Raw genomic sequence first — 18,402 nt, 5'->3', positions numbered from 1 at the left:
CAAATTGCGAACAATTTAAGAGCTGACGGGTATGGTATTTTGTTGCTCATCAGCTGCTTCGGAACAGCTCCACAAAAGATGACCGTCTTTACGAAATGGCTTGGGTCAAACCGTGAGTACAAGCACGAGAAAACTGTAGGTTGGAGACCCTCTGACAACTCCAGGTAAATTTGGATAAGGAATGAGCAATAAGATTAAGGCGAGACACTGCAGGTGAATAGGGGGAAAAGTACATTTAGAGATATCAATTTAAAACCTTGCTGGAGGTGACTGATACAATATGAGAAAGAACTATTACAACTTTTCTGTCATTTTCTGTTTTCATATTAAGAATAAATATTTTTTTCAGAGGGGATTTTGGATCTGAAAGAAGCAGGCAGGATTTAGAAAAAAAAAACATCTAAATATCGTCCCAGACTGGAAAGTTTGGAGTGGAGACTTTGTTGCAAGAGAGGAATGAAAACCTCATTTGAAGAAAATGGCCCTAAAGTAGTAACTACGCATGTGCGTGTACATTTCTGCTGTCCAGAGAGGAAATTACCATATTTGGACTACAGCGCCATCTCAGTTGCTTTTTGCATTGCACATGGATACAAACTAGGTCAATATTTGTGAATGAATATGCGTGGGAAAACAGCTGGTGTGCCTTAATGTTGTGGTCGCTTCCTGGAAATCGCAGTTGCGGACAAAACGTCATAAAATAATCATCACATCTTAGTTTGAATGTCAGAGTAAGGAAAAAGACAAAACCCATATCCTTATATGGGTTTTGTCTTTTTCCTTACTCTGACATTCAGATGTTAAGGGAGAAAACTAGCTAAAATCAAAACTAGGGATGCACCGATCTGTTACTGGTATAGGATATCGGAGCCGATACTGGAAAAAAATATGATATTGAGTATCAACTACAAATATCCGATACTGAACCGGTACCAGTTTTGGCCTTAAAAATACAACTTTCACCACCTACATCTAAGTGAATATGGGCATGCTGTAAATTGTAAAGCAGAGAATATGGGGAATTCAATCGCTGAGTTAGTTTTAACCCCCACAAATGTATTTTTGATCACTGCACAAGATTCTGCGGTTTCTAGCGCGAGCATTAGGGTGGTCCTTATCTCAATGAAAAAAATAAAAATGTTTTTTTTGTTGCTCCCACCATCCTATCAGGTACTACCCCATTAGAAACCAATTCCTACCAATTATTTTACAGATCAGAGTGTATTTAGGGTATGCTCAAGCCGGTTGAAGTTAGTAGAAACAGAGAAATGCAAGAAGACTGTGTTGTGGCGTCGTACGCGCTCAGTATACACAGCTGTCAAGGAATGCATTGAGGCTTTCTATCCGGAGAGACGAAGATGGGCCACGCGACATGCTCTGTATGAACAGGCCTTAAAATGAATGTCAAGTCTATGTGTGATCATTTAAATTTTACTTAATTATTATCCCTGCATATGTTGATCGTGGGATGCACCGATAACACTTTTTCTAAAACTGATATGAGTATGAGTACTTTGATATAAGTACTTGTCAATACCCATATGAGTACAAGGCATTTTCTTTTCTTCATACTTTTTGAAGTGAAAAGACGGTTTATAGTGCTTCTGGGAGGAGTACCATCACGTGGTATAACGTTCATGAAGCCAGGTGCCATACACCGTGCTCTTTCATGGCACGGCTGATTTACACACTAAAAATGTTTATATTCCGATATGCTGGCTTCAAACTGACCAACAGAGAAAGACAAGAACTTGGCAACTTCTGTGTGTTGGGAGTATCAGCATACGTCAAGTCATGGTTCCTATCCCATGGTTCCCCGCAGGTGACTTGCGTCTGTTGAAGCTCCTCATCGAAATCGGCTCATCATTGTCATTGGGTGCCTTCAAGAAACTTTGTGGTCACCTCTGGTACCTAAGCGAAGAGTTGGTGGCCCTTGCCTTTTTTGATCCAGAATTTGATGCAGCTGAGAAAAGGGCTATGATTAAGCAACTAAGTCACAGTGCACAAAAGGACCCTGCAAAACGAATTGCAATCAACCAGTCCACAATAGGCCATAAAAGGCTTGAGGGATTTTGGTACCAGCAACACATGCAATTTCTTTGAGATTCTTTACTCCCCAACTCTTTGCTGGCAACAAGTCCAGATTTGGGAATCAAACGCAGACTATCTGAAGAAGTGGTCCACGAACTTCGCGTTGTCAACGATACTGCCGAATGAGGAGTCGCACTGAAGCAGGAGTACGATGCCTTGATTAACAAGGATGAGAAACAGACACAGTTTGTCCTACAGGTCGTCACAAAACACCACACACTGTATCTCGATTCAATGAAGGCAACAGTGATCAAGGGTCTTGCTTCCACATCATCAAACGACACATAGAGCGGTGGAGCTATGAACATCTCGCAAGCAAACTATCACTGACATGACATTGCCAATTCTTGAGAACACTGCCTATAGCTCTTTAACTCATCGACTGCCAGTCATTTTCAAATCAGAGAGCTCCCCACTGCAAGGGGTTTGTCAGGATTTTGACTGTTTTTTCAAGACCCACAGAAAATGTAGGTCTGGGTCTATTTATTTATGGTTTATTTGGTAGGAACAGTGCAAGTTAATGAACAAGCCACACCGGATTGTAGCCTTAGGCTAGTTTTCATCCGTCGTCCCCCATGCACACTCTCAAACACACTCTCATACATCCTGGCCTATTGTACATGTTTTTAGTGGTAGGGGAAACCGGAGGAAACCTACGCAGACACGGGGAGAACATGCAAACTCCACACAGAAAGGCCCCGTCCTTGGTGGGAATCGAACACGGACCTTCTAGCTGTGAAGCACAAGCTCTAACCGCTTGTGCTTAGATGTGCTACCGTTTTGTGTCAACACAAAACCCACCAAAAGAAAGATTAGACTCTCTTCTTTCATCTAAAAAAAGATTTTGTTTGTACCTCTTTCCATTCTTTAGTAATCGTCCGTAGAAAATAGGTGAAATCACCCAAAATGCTGTTTTCTGACCAAAAAGCTGAGAAAACGAAAGAGCAATGCTGCCACCTGGTGACTCAATAAAAGAACTTGTAGTTCTTTTATTGAGTCACTAAGTGGCAGAATTAGGCAGCACAACTAAGATTTTAACTCCAGACATGCTCAAGGCTTTCCTGCAGCTTTTCCCATTGAAAAACCTAATTGACGTCTATAGACGTCACTGGCAGTCAGCGATTGGATTTCAATTGACGTCTATAGACGGCATTGGTTAATTACTGATGACTTTAACAAGCACTTTAATTGTCATTCTTGTGTTTAACAGCAATATATATTTTAACATGAAAACATGAAAATGTTTGTAATTTCGCCTATTATTGAAGCTTGAGTCGCTTTGAGCATACCCTAAATATTGACCAATCATGGAGATATTTGGTACCAACTAGTTTCTACTAAGGGAGAATCTATTGGGAGGGTGGGAGGATGAAATTTTGAAAGTCAGAATTTAAGGACCACCCTAGCGAGCATGCTAATGCTAATGAAAACTAATCAGGGTTAGAAACTATGATAGAAATACATAAAGTAGCCTAATAAAATAGAATCAGCCACTGCTGAAGCCAAGTGTTTGTATTTTAGTTTAAGAAATAACAGATCTGACATATTTGTAATGATCAGATCACTTGATGTGAGTTGTTAATATTAATGGAACATAAAGCCTGCCATATACCCAAAAGTCAACCTAATTAAATGTTTACCTTAAAATGGAGAAAAGGCACTCAGAAAGCCACTTTTAAGAAAGTCTCTTGGTATCAGTAAAGATCGGATATCGGCAGATACTCAAATAAAAAAATAAAATAAAAAAAGCTGGACCGGTGCATCTCAAATCTAAACATTGACCACTGTGTAAAAAAAATCAATGTTTTCATCTGCCACGTCTCGCCTCATTAGCAAAACACGGCATCTTTAAAATACATTTGCAATTTCCTGAACCAATTCTCAAAATATCTGGTCTTGCATAGTCTGCAAAATATTTCCAGCATTCCATCATGTTCCAGGAGTCATAAGAGAGTTTCCCATCTGCCGTGTGAGGGGATGGATGTGCAGAAGCCGCGGGTTTGACGTCCCGTGGGGGAAGGAGGTGGGAATGTCAGAACAAAACTGGCGCCTCTGGTTGGGGCTGAGCGGAGCTGTGGCGACCCCCCAGCACCAGCACACTGCCATCGCTGCAGTTTCTCAGAGCCGAGGAGGTGAGGTGTGTCCGGGACGGGCTACAACTCAGCGCAGGCTTCTGGAGAGGCAGCGGAGGGAGAAGACCTGCGGGCAAAAGTTTAAATGAAGTTACAGTTCAGCTGCTTAACACCGCACAAGCCGCACGTATCAGCATTAATATATTATTATCAAATATTATCAAGTTGTTTTGAGTAGCCAGAATATCACCAAATGGACCATTCAATAGACTCTTTTAATATATATTTGAATAATGCCAGCCAGATAAATTGATAAAAGGCACACTTTTTTAAAATGTAAATTATCTAAAATTACAATGGGACCGATATTTACGCTTAAAATAAAACATTTAAATAATAAAATTTTGCACAGCTAATAAAAAGAGGCTTCAACTGTATGACAGTTTTTTTTTGTGCATCTAGCTTTCACTTTAGTGCAAAAAGCTTTCACTTGTGTGGCCTGCTCCAATGTTGGGCTGGTTCTTGTGTTTGTTCAGTGGAGTTCTGGGTTAAACTGACTGAAAAAAAGATCCGTCTCTTTTCATAATTGAGAAGTGCCGTTCAAAAGTCACATCGCTACCATGCGTCTACTGGAGTAGACAGAATTATTTCAGGGGTGATCTCGTATACGTTCATAAACCTTATTAGTAAAAGTAAATATTGAAATCAAAAGTTTTCAATATAAGGAAAAATATATGAATTGTCCATCCTAGACAAAGATTCTTGAGTCATTATCTAAACCCTGCAGACAAAATGTAGGATGTTTCACCACCCATCCCAAAAAAATTCCCCAGAGACAGTAAAGGTTTCTGACTCTGACCACAGGCGGACTAAATAAATGAAGACCAACATCTGACACTTAAGAACCTTCGCCTCGGATGGACAACTCTTGAACGACTAAGAACTAAGAAGGACACGGTGCAAAAGTTCAGTTTAAGTCTAGTTTTCCAAATGCATGAATTCATTCAATTTTCATTTATTCCTGGAGAAGTTCTTGTTTAGCTTCTGAGCAGAGGCCATGCCCAGAACACCGCCCAAGGAAGGCGACCAGGAGGCATCCGAAACAGATGCCTGAGCCACCTCAGCTGGTGCCTTTCGGCGTGAAGGAGCAGCGACACTACTCCGAGCTCTTCCTGGGTTACCCAAAACGACTGATGACTGATTTTGTACTATATCAAGTCTTATTACAACTTTTGATGAAAAAATATATAGCTTACATTCCTATGATATCAACTAAATATGTTCACTCATTTGAAACAAAATCAAATTAATGAATATATTCAGTTGAAATGGTGCAGTGAAAGGTCTTGTGCTTTGGCTGCGAGACGCATGCTTTTCACCTCTCATTTCTAACGCGGCAAGACCTGCCCTATAATCTCCTTTATTGTGGAAAACGTAAAACAATTAGCATGTAGAGATTCTCCCTCTCTCTCCTATCTTGGTCTGTGTCGCTGTGATCAGAAGATGCGCGGGGGAGAGAGGAAACTGCAGTCGGCTCAGGCTTCACCAGCGCAGGCTCTGTGTCTGCCCAGTTTCAAGACCCACATGCATAAAAGGGATAAAGGACACATGTTTCATTTGTTTGGTCCCCGGAATGCTACAGATGTGGCGGCCTTGTGGAAATAAAATAAAAAGAGGCACGAACATTCAGACTCAGGACATGAACTGAAAGCCGGGATTGGACAATCGCACTCAGGGTTTGACTTCGTCTCTATCAAACTAAAAGCCCTACTCACCCTCGTTTTCTCCAGCCTGCGAGCACACGTCAACTGCGTCCCACTCGTAGTTCTCATCAACAGAAGCTTTCCTCTGAGAGTAGCTGCAGAAATAGCAAATTCGTTAAACAAATATAAGACCCTATGAGACGTAATGTTCCTGCCGTGTTTACTTCACCATCAGAATCAGTTGCTGATAATCTTAGAATAACTTTCTGTGTTGACTTTTCAAAACTTGCAGAGTACATCTCGTTCAGATGTGTTCTTTTCATGAGACTTTTTTCAACACTTGACAAAAATAAGATGTTGTCAACAGACGGCAGCAATTAATCTCTATAATCCTCTGCCTTTGAAACATATGCTCAAAATAACATTGTTGTTCTTTCTAAAAAACAAAAACATTCCAATTTAACTAACTGTATTTGTGGATAGAAACGTACCACATATTTGAAACTCAATTTACCATGAAAAGAAACATTTAAAGGGGATATAATGCAAAATCGACACTTTCTCGAATTTGATGATGCCATAACATCGAATGTAGGGCATGGGCCAATACAACGCTTTTACGTTTGAGTGGTGTCATGTCATGAACCGAGTTGCTGACTTGAGGGCAAAAGGAAAGAACAGTGCTTCAAACTTCTTTTTAAATTAGCCAAATAATGTGCCAAATAATGAAATCAAAGTGGCCAATACACACGTCGCTGTAGGCTCAACAAAATTGAGAATAGCATGAAGTTTCATAGATTTCTATCAGAGATCAATTTGCTCACTTCATGTCGAAGAGCAGAAGAAGAAAATAAGAAAATACTGGACTGGAAGCTGTGCTGTTTGGGTGCAAACGTTTCCATGAGCACATGTGCGGCAGAAGAGTGACAGAAGAATCCGACCACAAACCACAGGCAAAAATACACTTGCTGCCGCACCATCTCGACTTCAAAGGATGATACTACAACTTAAAAAGTATAACATCTTCATCACGCACAAGCCGGGAAAGGAAATACCGGTGGCGGATACTTTGTCACGAAAGTCAATTGAGTACTACTACGACGACAGCTTATGTGAAGGTATGGACACGCAAATACATACCCCCATGAGTAACCTACCAGTAAACGACAACAAACTACAGCAAATCAATATGGCTGCTGTTCAGGACGCTCAACTCCCAACACTGAAACAAGTCACAAAGACAGGGTGGCCCGACAGACGCAAACAATGGCCACCACTCATTAATGAATTTTGGAACCAAAGAGACCCATGACACAACTGGCCAGTCCCAACATGAGTCTAGCTATGTTACAAGATCCGGCCGAGCCATTAAGCCGAGACGAATACTTAAATGTTGTTTACTATGTTTAAAAGCCCATACTCAGACTGTAGATACAAGATCAAGGTCAACTGGATAATGCGTACATATATAGCTCCTGTCAAACTACATTCATTTGATGATAATATCCCAGATACATGTATAAAGTGCAATAATGCAAAAGGTACCCTGTACCACTGCATGTGGGAATGTGAGAAATTACAGGAATTCTGGAGGAGCATTGGACAGGCAATTAATACTATGCAAAACATTACAATACAAAGAAATCCCAAACTGTTCATATTAGGAATTTATCCAACAGATAATTTTAAATAAATTATAAGACTCTTGTCAATTTTGGTCTACTTCAGCTAAACATTTAATAGTGTCCAAAAGTAGGGCATTGGGTACGAGAAATGGCATCAGCTCTAGCATTAGAAAAAATAACCTATATTTTGAAAGGTAAAGGGAATCATTTGATCAGATTTGGCAACCTTTTATTACTTATTTGGAAAGGGTGGATCTGTCATATGTCTTGATGGAAAATGGAGATTTGTAACTTCATGATCATTGCATAGCATTTGGAGTTCTGGTGATTTTATTTCATTTTGTCTATTTTAATAAATATATTTATATATATATATATATATATATATATATATATATATATATATATATATATATATATATATTTCTTCTTATTATTATTATAATTTGTATTATTGCACCTTTGTGAAAATAGAAGATGGTGGACAAATACTCTATTTATTAACATTAGCGAGGTTGTGATGGCAACGGCACAAATTTTCTACGCAACCTTACATCCCTTCCCAGAGGCTTAGAGGGACATGGATGGGCCAAAGTCTCCTGCAGATGGTCCACTGTAATTGCACAACTGCCTGCCAAGTGGATAATTGTGACAATCCACATACTCAGCCTTTACGGGAAGAAGAGTGTGACAGTGGCTATTTGTAAATCTGGTGCAGATCAAAAGTATTTTTTCAAAAATAAATAAGAGATTTGTAAACCACTTTGTAGTTGTAATCATTTCACTATATGAAGCACACCTGATACTACAGAAAACAGTTGAAAAACCTTTTGTAGCAATTTTCTTTGGTCAAACCATATTTTCAGCCGGCTATACTAATGAATAATTTCCAACTTTTACCAAAAATAATTTACCTGTGATCCATTTGCCCATTCATCATTTTCCGCTCGTCCATCATGGCGGGTGATCCTCTGGGCGTGGGGGACATGTGACACTGGGACAGCCTATTACTGGGGGGGTCCATGCTCCCTCTGCCGCTGCTGGCGTAACTGCTGTAGCTGCCTGACCCTGGCACTTCCCTGTACCTGCCTGTTTCCCCTTCATATTCACCAAGTATGCCATCCTCCTCCAAAAATGGCTTCTTGATCGCTTCCAGGTATCGCCCGGCTGCCTTCATCGCCTCGTGGTAGTTATAATCATGGTGTGTGGTGATTGTGTCTCGCCTTGACTCGTAATGGAATGGGGAATGATTTGTCAGTCTCTCATGAGGAGAATGTGCGTGGATTTTGTGGAAATTTGCTGGAGATTTTGCCCTTTCTCGTGAACTTTGCGTCTCCCAAACAAGCGACTTTGGTCTTGGACACACTACGCTAGCACAGTTCTCCTGGCTTAACGAATGTATCCATGCATCAGGTGTTAAAAAGTTACACTCCTTCCGCCTTCGGGAGTCTAAACTTTGACTCCTTCGCTTTGATTCCTGGATTTTTGCCGTGTTTCCTGCTGAGTTGTTGCGCTGCGTCGCTGGCAGAGATGTTGGCCTTCTGGAATCCGGGCTGCGGCTGTTTAAACTTTTACTCCTCCTTATGGTGTGGAACTGCTCTTTGCGGGAAATTGCGCACCCGTTTTGCACATGTGAGGCGATTCTTTGGTGCAGCATTGGCTTGGAGGGTAGATCTAGATTTTCGGCCAAATCTGGCTCATCCACGCTCATCTCGACATCTTTAGGGACTTTTGACGAGACTGGCAATACGCCAATCACGGAATGGCATCTCTGTGGGTACTTCTCGCTTTGCAAAGACAACGTTGAAAATCTCTCATTGTTCTGTCTCCATGTCTCGTAGCATGAATCACCCAATTGCATTTTCGCTGTGGAATTCGCCGAATTACCAAAGCCCTCAGGCACCACTTCGACCCTTTCATGTCTCTTTGGGGGGAGACGTGGGAGAGTTAATCTTCCGTCTTTGCAAAAGCGCTCTTTCTCCTGACGGCTCGGAGGGGTTCGCGCCAGACGCTCTTTCTGGAAACACGATGGACTTACCGAGCCAAAACGGGTCATCTGTGGGATTGGAGTGGGAGGCATCGAGTCGAGACGGTAGGCTTCCCAATGGAGAGAGGCGGAGGAGAAGGAACCAGGCGTGTGCTGACAGCTCGCTTTGTGCGGTAAGGTGTTGCTCTTGAATTGCCATATAGCCTCTTCCTCATCTAAATCATCATCACGTGTGTATTTTCTCAACTCCCTTTCTAACTCCTCCCTCTCTTGAGCCAGTTTCAAACACTTGCTGAGATTCCCTTTTTCTCTTTCGTGCTCCATTTGCAGAACCAAAGTACTTGCTGTGGTCGTAGACTGCCCGATGCCTGATCGAATATGCGGAAGGACCGGGAAACACGGACTCGGATGTGGAATAGTTGCCAGGCTACTGTTCGAACAAAGGCTGCTAAAGTCTGGCAATGCTTCGAAAGTTGGTTTCTGGATTTGAACCAATGGGTAGATGTGGTTGTAAGGGGTGGACTGAATTGGCTTGCAAGGTGGAAGGTCAACAGAAAGAACATAAGCTGGTTCTTTTTTGTCATCGCAATCAGAATTAAGGGAAATCGACCTCCGTTCTTGGAAATCGTAGCCTCTTTTGCTATTGATGCTCAATGTGTCATACTCTGACAAAATAAATCGGCCATCGGAACCTCTGGAGATCATCTCGATGGTGTGAGAAATCGGAGAGGAAGCGGTTCGGTTGAGGCTGCTTTTGGAGAAGGATTGGTGCCCATTTTGAGCGCTGTAAGCGGAACAGTTGGTGGAGCAAGAGGAGTTGGAGGAGGTGGTGGGGTAGAGGTTGTTGGAGGGGAGAAGGGTTTTCTTCAGCACGCTGTCTGGACTGCCGCTGCCCGAGGTTCTTCTGTGAGAGGCGGAAGAGAGAGAGAGACATAGTAAGAGATAAGATCTAAACAGAAAGTAGATTTGAGTGAAGGACTGCTGCAGATAATGTAACACAGTAAAATATATTTGCTGTCTTTGATTGATTCTTTTGATTTAAAAGGGACTATACGGAGTTTAAAAATGTTAAAAGTATGTATTTTCCTCCCCCTACATGTTCCAGCAATGTTCTAAGGTGTAGAATGAGCCCATTCTACACCTTAGATCTCCTATTCACCACAACTGCCTCTAAAATCCTGCTCTGTCACTCAAAAAGTTGTTAATTTGAGTCCGAAGTGCCGTCATGCACAGGCTTTATATATAAGCTGCAGTTACGCATAAGACCTGAGGTGGCAGTAGTGAGTATAAAATGACAAACTTGCATCTTGCCCCTTTAAAAACAAATCATGTCATGAAAGACTTGCGTTACAGTCTTCTTCTACTCAGGAATCAATCTGATTTGCATTGAATAGTAATCAATAACACAGCCAGAACAAGAAAACATGTTTATAATTAAAGATATATAGATATATAGATATTTCTACATGCACCGGTTGTATTTGAGCGCAGTTCCTCTTAGCGATGCCAACTCTTTGAACTCATATAAAACCTGCAGACAGGAGCTGCTGCAGTGTCACACGTCAGCCCAGATGTCCCACACACCACTTTATGTTTTCTTTTACATTACATATAAAAGTCTCAGTTGTGGTGAAGCTTTAATCCGTGCTCCATGCAAGTCCTCTCTATTACAATAATACAGGTGCACCACTGCCTGGAATGAATGTAATGTCATTGTACATATAGGCTGGTAAAGTCACCTGTCCTTACCAGCCTATATGTACAATGACATTACATAATAGTACATAAAAGTGACTGATACGAAGTAGGTATTGAAATTAACAGATAACGTTAGGCCATTTAGAAACTGTTGACAAGGGTAGACCTACTAGCATATTAAATGCAATGTTTGTTGGTTCAGAAATAGTGTATCCAACATTAAAATACTCCTTAGAAAAAGTTCCAAAACCCAAAACTACTCATTTTTAGAATTGTATGTAAACAATTTTTAAAGGGACTATACAGAGTTTAAAAATGTTAAAACTATGTATTTTCCTCCGCCTACATGTTCCAGCACTGTCCTAATGTGTAGAATGAGCCCAGACCTGTTCACCACAACTGCCTCTAAAATCCTGCACTGTCACTTAATATAGAAGGTGCAGTTACATGTATGACCTGAGCAGTAGTGAGTATAAAATGGCAAACTTGCATCTTGTCCCTTTAAGAATGTCTGGCCATCTTTTTACAGTCAAATAAAATAAAAACAAAAAACAGATTTTTTTTTTTTTACATGGCTGACAGCTGCAATTTTGGATTTGAAGGTCAAAAGTTGATTAAATAATAAATCTGACATAAAAAATTATTTGTCAATCAAACCACTTGATTGTGGCCATTTTGGATTTAGGGCTCTCAAAAATTGAGTGGAATGGGGCTAAACTATTCATTCAAAATCTATAGATGACATAGCCACTGAGAAACAAACTTTCGCCCCCCACGGTCACAGAATTGCCATATATAACCCAACTATATTTCAATTCATCACAATACTTGCAAAGCATAAACAAATAAAAGTGCTTCTCGGGGTTGCTATCTACAGGTGCTCTTCAAGGATAGGGGCAAAAATGTTAAAGGTCCTATATCATGCAAAATCGACTTTTTGGAGCTTTTAACCATGTTGTTAAGCTATTTCCTTAGCCTCTGAGCAGCTGCTCCGCCCTCTCCTGGAAAACGACTGACCTGTGGCACTCACGTTTTTTAAGTCATGTGTAATGTAATGCCTTATGGCCTGATTTTGATGTGTAAAACAGCTTTTTCATTGTTTCTGCTATACCGTCAATGGGTGCAAGAAATAAATAAATAAAAAAATGTAAAAGGAAGGAAGAGATTGACGTGTCCGCGCCGCGTCACTTTAGCGTCTGAACAGATGCCGTGTTTGCACTGAAAGTTAGGAGCTCTTTCTAACCTACTCTGGACACGCCTCTTCTATTTCTTACCTAACGATAATGTCATGGTGAAAATTTGTGTTTGGGTATGGGAGGACAGGACTTTATTCAAGCATCCTAAAGAAGAGGCCACTCGCCAGAAGGTGGAATTTCCTTCCGGGATTCAGCGACTCTCAGCCAAAATAGTGTGTTTTTCTGTGACTGTCACTTCACTGATGGATGCTTGTCGAACCTTCGCTAGAACCAAAGTGGATTAAACTCTTATAAACACCGATGATGGAGCGGCCCGAACTGTGGTGAGTCAAAATGCGTGTGTTAGCGTGTGTGTTAGCCATTTATGAAGCTGTGTTGCAAATGTCAACTCCTTGTAACTGCATTGTGAAGTAATTTCACTTTTTGCTGTGATATTAGATTTCTCCTACTGCAAAAGTTCCATCGGCTGCATCAACTCGGGTAGAGGGGTGGAGTTAACTGAATCTAAGCGTCTTGTCTTCCGGGTTTGAAAAATACCTCCAGAAAACACTTATATTTATCAAACAAATGAGTACTCCATGGTATGGAGAAGTACAATAAATCATATAAATGCCAATACTTTATTTTGGAATGGCTAAAATAGCAGGATACAGGTCCTTTAATGCTTAACAGGACGGAGATTTGTTCAAAGCATTCTGCAGTGAAAAGGTTTGAGAAATGTGCAGAAGGAATCAGGAAAATGGACAGGTCGAGGATAGATCCAAGGCTAGTGGGCAGTATAAAATTTTCTGACGGGTACTTACATGGAGGGGGAGTGCTTGAAGACAGAAGGAGGGGGATCTGAAAGGGAAGGACAGGGACAAGGTTGGACTCTTTATTAAACGCTCACATACTGTGGACGACACGTATATTTAGCACCTGGCCACATAAAACAATATTACCGAGCCCAAGACTGTGCTCTGGTCCAAAATTCTAATCACATTTACATTAATCAGCCAACCAATGAAAAAGAAGCAACATTTAAATATAAATAACTAGGGATGCATTTATATTTAAATTCTATATGATGGCTATCCGATTGGTATCTGATACTAACCCAATACCAATACCGGTATCAGGGCCGATACTGGAAAAAATAGGATATCCGGTATTGGCCCCAAATATCCGATACTGAACCGATACCTGTTTTTTACTTGCTCTCACTTCTTAAAAAACACAACTTTCACCAACTAAATCTCAGTGAATTTGTGCATTTTGAGGCTCAGAATTAAATAGTTAGTTTTAACATATTTTTTCACCGTCGCGAGCAACAGCATGCTAATACTAGCGTAATGGCCAATTTATTTGTAGTCCTTGGATCCTTGTTTGATGCTTTTCCATTATTTTATAAATAGATAATTGATAAAATGAAAAAATGTATAATAATTTGCAAGAAAATAGAAGAATTTATTGGTCTGACTATTGAGAAAATAGGACCAATCACTTTCCCCCACAAAGTAAGCCACTTTTAAGTAAGTATGGTATCAGTTCATGTCAGCTATTGGCAGATACTCAACCCCCCAGTATCGGTATTGGTATCAGAAGCAAAAAAGTTGGATCGGCGCATCACTACGAAATAACACCAATAAATGTCATATGGTTTGTATTAGATTTTCATTCTTTTCATTTGATGGTGTTTTCAATGCACCTCATCAACGGGTGTATGATGTGGAAATTAAGCCGGAAAGACTGTAAACCATCTTGAGAATGCCCGAACTCATCTGATCTCAGAATCGAAGAGAGATCGGACATGAAAATATATGGGCTGCATAGTATCTTGCTAAGTTAGATTTAATGGAACGTACTATGTGGATATAGTGTAATATTGTCATCTGACCTCGACGAGGTTCTCAACATTGTGGGTCAGCACACAAAAGTGGAACGCAGAACCATTTTGGTGGTTTGGGCCTTGGCCAAAAACAGGGCTTGAAATTAACTTTTATTCTTGGTAGCGCAAACCAAAAAAATAACATGGAAGCTTTAACCAGGGAAGAAGGGAATTCAGCAATCTATATAACTCATTATATTTTAACACTAGGTGCTGTTAAAATGAAGTGCGCCTCGCCTCCCATGCGAAACCAGGCGGTGGCGGCCGAGGGCCGAGAAAGGCGTCTTGAACCGAGCCGTACACATCACGGCCCTGAGAACAGAGAGAAGCCTAAGATCACGCAGCGTCTCGCGTTTGTGAATAATTACAACTATTTTAAAAGTTTGTGAACGCATTTCTATTTCTCCCACTCACTAGACAGACCTCAGCACCAGAGCAAGCCCTCTTACACAAAAGCTCACTGGGAGGAATCACTGGATCCAGACAGGTGGGCGGTTGTATTCTTGGGCAAGACACTTCACCTTCCTTGCCTATGTATGAAAATGCTGTGTGAGTAAGTCATTGGTGAGGGTCAGGGGGAGGTGTTGGCGAAGAAGCTGCATAAACCTCCCTGCCCTAGCGTGAGGAGTGAATGAAAAGTGCAACATCAAATGTATACATATTAAACCAATAAGAATACATTTCTACCTGATTCCTACCTTCTGTCACCGTCAACCACAGCTGTTTACCAATCACAGTCTTCTATCTTTGCAGCTCAATTTGTGCATATGAATGCACAGTCTCTCCCCACTTTATTCTTGCCATTTAAGGTAAGTGCTGCAATCTTCCTAAAAACTGGAGATCTCTACTGCAGCAGCCTTGTCTCTACCCAATCTGGAAAGCTTCCCGATATATCCTGTCTGTCAATAAAATAATTCCTTTGAAAGACAAATGTCCATTATTTAGCGTAGGCCTCAGTAGATAACCGTGCGATTAAATGTTCTGACCATGGAAGAAGCAGAACGTCTGTAAAGTTGGCCAATCAGAGGCAGTGCTGGACATACGAAAAGAACGGTGGCCCCATCCATCGAGGCAGTCGACTCTATCTTGTTTGAGACACGGAAGAGACAAGAGAAACATGTGTGAATTATTCTAACTTGATGCCTTGTTTCGTTGGGAGAAAGATGGCAATGCGAGTAGAAGAGAGAAGCGGCCCGTGACGTCTAAAGACATCAGGGACTAAAATTACAGCAGCATTGATGAGTGCAAGGGGTTTAACATTTATTTTGAAGAAAACAGCATCATTTAGCTAATAGTGCTTGATAAAAGTGTTGTTTGGCACTTGTGTGTGGCTACAATCATCCTGCCAGTTGTTGCACTGCAGTGCATTGTGCACGTGCAGTTCTAAAGAGCTTAAGGAATGAGGGTAGTCTGAAACTAGCGCAGGTCCCTTTTGTATTTGGCGATTAGTGGCATAAACAGGCTAATTTCTTCCTCAAACAAGAAGCAGTGAATGCTTTCATTATGCATTAACTCAGTTGCTAATGCTGAAGAAATAATTAGAAACTGTGACCAGGGATGGGATACGTTGATACGTTTTTATTGATATCAGTGCCATTGATAATTTCTCTCATCGATCCGGTTCTTTATCTATTCTCTTATCCATTCCAATGAAGCAAAAAAAAAGAAAATAGGTAGGATAGGATAAAACATAAATCTTTGGAATGAATAGTGAATAATCAGATGAGTCTTGTCCAAAGACCAGGTGCCGTCCACCTCAGTCACAGCAGTAAACTGATTTATATGTGCATGCTTCTTATAGTTTTATTTTAAACAGGACTCATTTATTGGCCTATTTTGAGCGGCAGGAGACACTTGTTTCTCTAAAACGCTCGTTTGACTAATTCAACTTGCAACAACCAGTGTTGAAAATGACAGGCTGTTAGTGATTTTCCAAGCCATCTCTCTCCCTTCCTCTATGTTTATGAACGAGGGCCAATGGATATCCTTGTTAGCTCCTCTGTGTACTTTATGAATAATAACCAAACTTTAATTTGCTTTGAACTGAAAGTGGTGTGTGTATCTGCAGGTTTATAATATAAAGAGGCAATGGCACAACACTGCATCAATAAGAGGCATTGTTAATGAAGGAGACATACGATGGATTGCTCAAGTAGAACCGGTTCTCCATTCCCATCCCTAACTGTGACTAATTACATTTTAAAACACCAGTAACAAAAAGATTCTCCATCTTCTCCATCTCAGTGTTGATCCTTTTATCTTAACACTGATGTTTCGACCTGCCAAACGTTAGCCATTAAATGTACTAAATATGAATCGCACCTCTCTCACTTCTCAGTGTCTGCCACTATTAGTTGTGATGCTTTTGCATCATTTCTTGTATCACTGTAACGTCCTATGTTTGAGACAGTCATTGAATCAGTCAGCCTGTGATCCCTCCACTATAACAGTCTGTATAATCTTAAAACACCAAAGGGAACATCAAAGTGACATCGATGCAAGATTAATTCAACATTGATTTTACCTATTCACTTTATATGCTTTATATTATGAATGCATAACACGTATCAATGTCTATATTTAGTACTGTATGTTTAATTTTACCATCTCTCCTTCTGCCCTGGCGGCGGCGCTCCCTCTTGTGGCTGATCAGGCAGGCAACCCCCAGAAGAACAACAAGGGCCAGACACATGAAGGCCACACCCCCGAGAACTCCAGCCAATAGGGGCTCGGGGCCGAACTCCAGAAGGCGGGACGTGGACGGGTACATGTCCATACCTGAAAATGCAGTTATTGTTCAGATAGTGTCTGCCAGTGTTGTTTTATTTCCAAACTCATTCTATATATATATGTTTTTTTAGAATTACAACATGGGCATTTGGAGATTAAATTATTTCATAAGATGGTGAGTTTTTTAATTGTCAGTCGTAAGTCCAAGGAGCAATCCTGCCACATTACTGTAAACAACAACCAGCCTGCTAGTCCATATCCCAGATAAAAGGCTTTTCTATCGAGACGGACAACTGTTAAGATATACTGACATTTCATTCCACTACTAAACAAACACCTAAACAGACTTACTATATGTCTGTTCTGGGTGTTTGCAGTCTTATGGGTGTAGTTCAGTTTGCACGATGATGTTGCAAGAGTACATCTTAGATTTGTTTCCAGCATTGTTTATGGAGAGGGAATGACATCCTGAAAAAAAATCTGTGCATCCTCCACGGTTTGGAAGACTTTTGCTTCTTCATCAGCAATGACTCTTTGTGATCATGGAGAGTGAGATTTATTCCTGCAGCACAAATTTTTCTCTTTATGTCGGCAGCGTTTTTGGAGTTCTGCGCTGAATTCTGGGTAAATCAAGATGCGGCTGCCCTGGAATACGAGCGCTTTCTTCTCCCTGGCAAGATGTAGAATCTTGACTTTGTTTTGAAAATGCATAAACCTAGCCAGGATAGGACAAGAAGGTCTGGAGCTGGTTTTGGGGTTGGATTGGGAGAGAGCTGGGTAAGAAAGCCCACAGTGTCGGCCCCGTTGCTGTTCTCCGGGACATGGAGAAAGCGAAGATGGTTGGCCCTACTCCGATTTTCAGCGTCATCCACCTTATCTCTCAGGTATGAGTTCTCCTTTTCCAGTGCAGCAAAACATTTCGATAGGTCCTCAGCTCTGTGATTTAGAGTGGAGAGTGGTCCCTGTATAGTATTTAGGGCTGTCTGAACTGGTAATATCTTGGCATCAATATGAGCAGTCATTTCAGTTTTGCTCTTTTGTATGGCCTCCCAAATAGTTTGAAGGGAAAACTCACTTTGGGTCATCTTGTGGCTGTTTGTTTTGCGCAAATGTATCAATATTTGACCTGATTGCTTCCAAACTAAAAGAGGAAGCGTTGTAGGCTTACTCTATTTCACAAGTTGCGAGATGCTTCAGCTTTCAGGGTCAAAATTAATGCAGTAAAGCTGAGACTTTAGAAGAGCACTCAGTCAGCAGCAGCCATCTTGACTCTGATCCAAGATAGCAATGATTTTAAAATACAGACTGACTTTTACAACAAACTAAACCTCGAGAAACCTCAAACAATCCCCACACATCAGGCTTTTCCGGCCTGGCGCATGTGGTGACCTTTTGTGTCATACAATGTAAGAAAAAAACAACTAACACTTCTA

General features: G+C 41.0%; 1 protein-coding gene across 1 annotated transcript in view; it reads right to left on the bottom strand.

Annotated features, from left to right (window-relative positions):
* Positions 1-3,961: 3,961 nt before the first annotated feature.
* igsf9a (immunoglobulin superfamily, member 9a) overlaps positions 3,962-18,402 on the bottom strand; it is a gene marked incomplete at its 5' end in the record, with an annotated part of 123,514 nt that continues 109,073 nt past the window's right edge. Inside the window, 5 exons of the mRNA XM_079552236.1 lie at positions 3,962-4,290; positions 5,939-6,021; positions 8,406-10,379; positions 13,176-13,212; positions 16,844-17,017. Of these exons, the coding sequence (XP_079408362.1) occupies positions 4,124-4,290; positions 5,939-6,021; positions 8,406-10,379; positions 13,176-13,212; positions 16,844-17,017 (2,435 nt within the window). The 3' untranslated portion in view covers positions 3,962-4,123. The remainder of the gene's footprint in view (positions 4,291-5,938; positions 6,022-8,405; positions 10,380-13,175; positions 13,213-16,843; positions 17,018-18,402) is intronic.

This window comes from Gobius niger (genome assembly GCF_951799975.1).
Source record: "Gobius niger genome assembly, chromosome: 2".
NCBI classification, from domain to species: Eukaryota; Metazoa; Chordata; class Actinopteri; order Gobiiformes; family Gobiidae; genus Gobius; species Gobius niger.
Note: the sequence above shows the minus strand (reverse complement) of the source record. Positions and strands in the feature narration are given on the sequence as shown.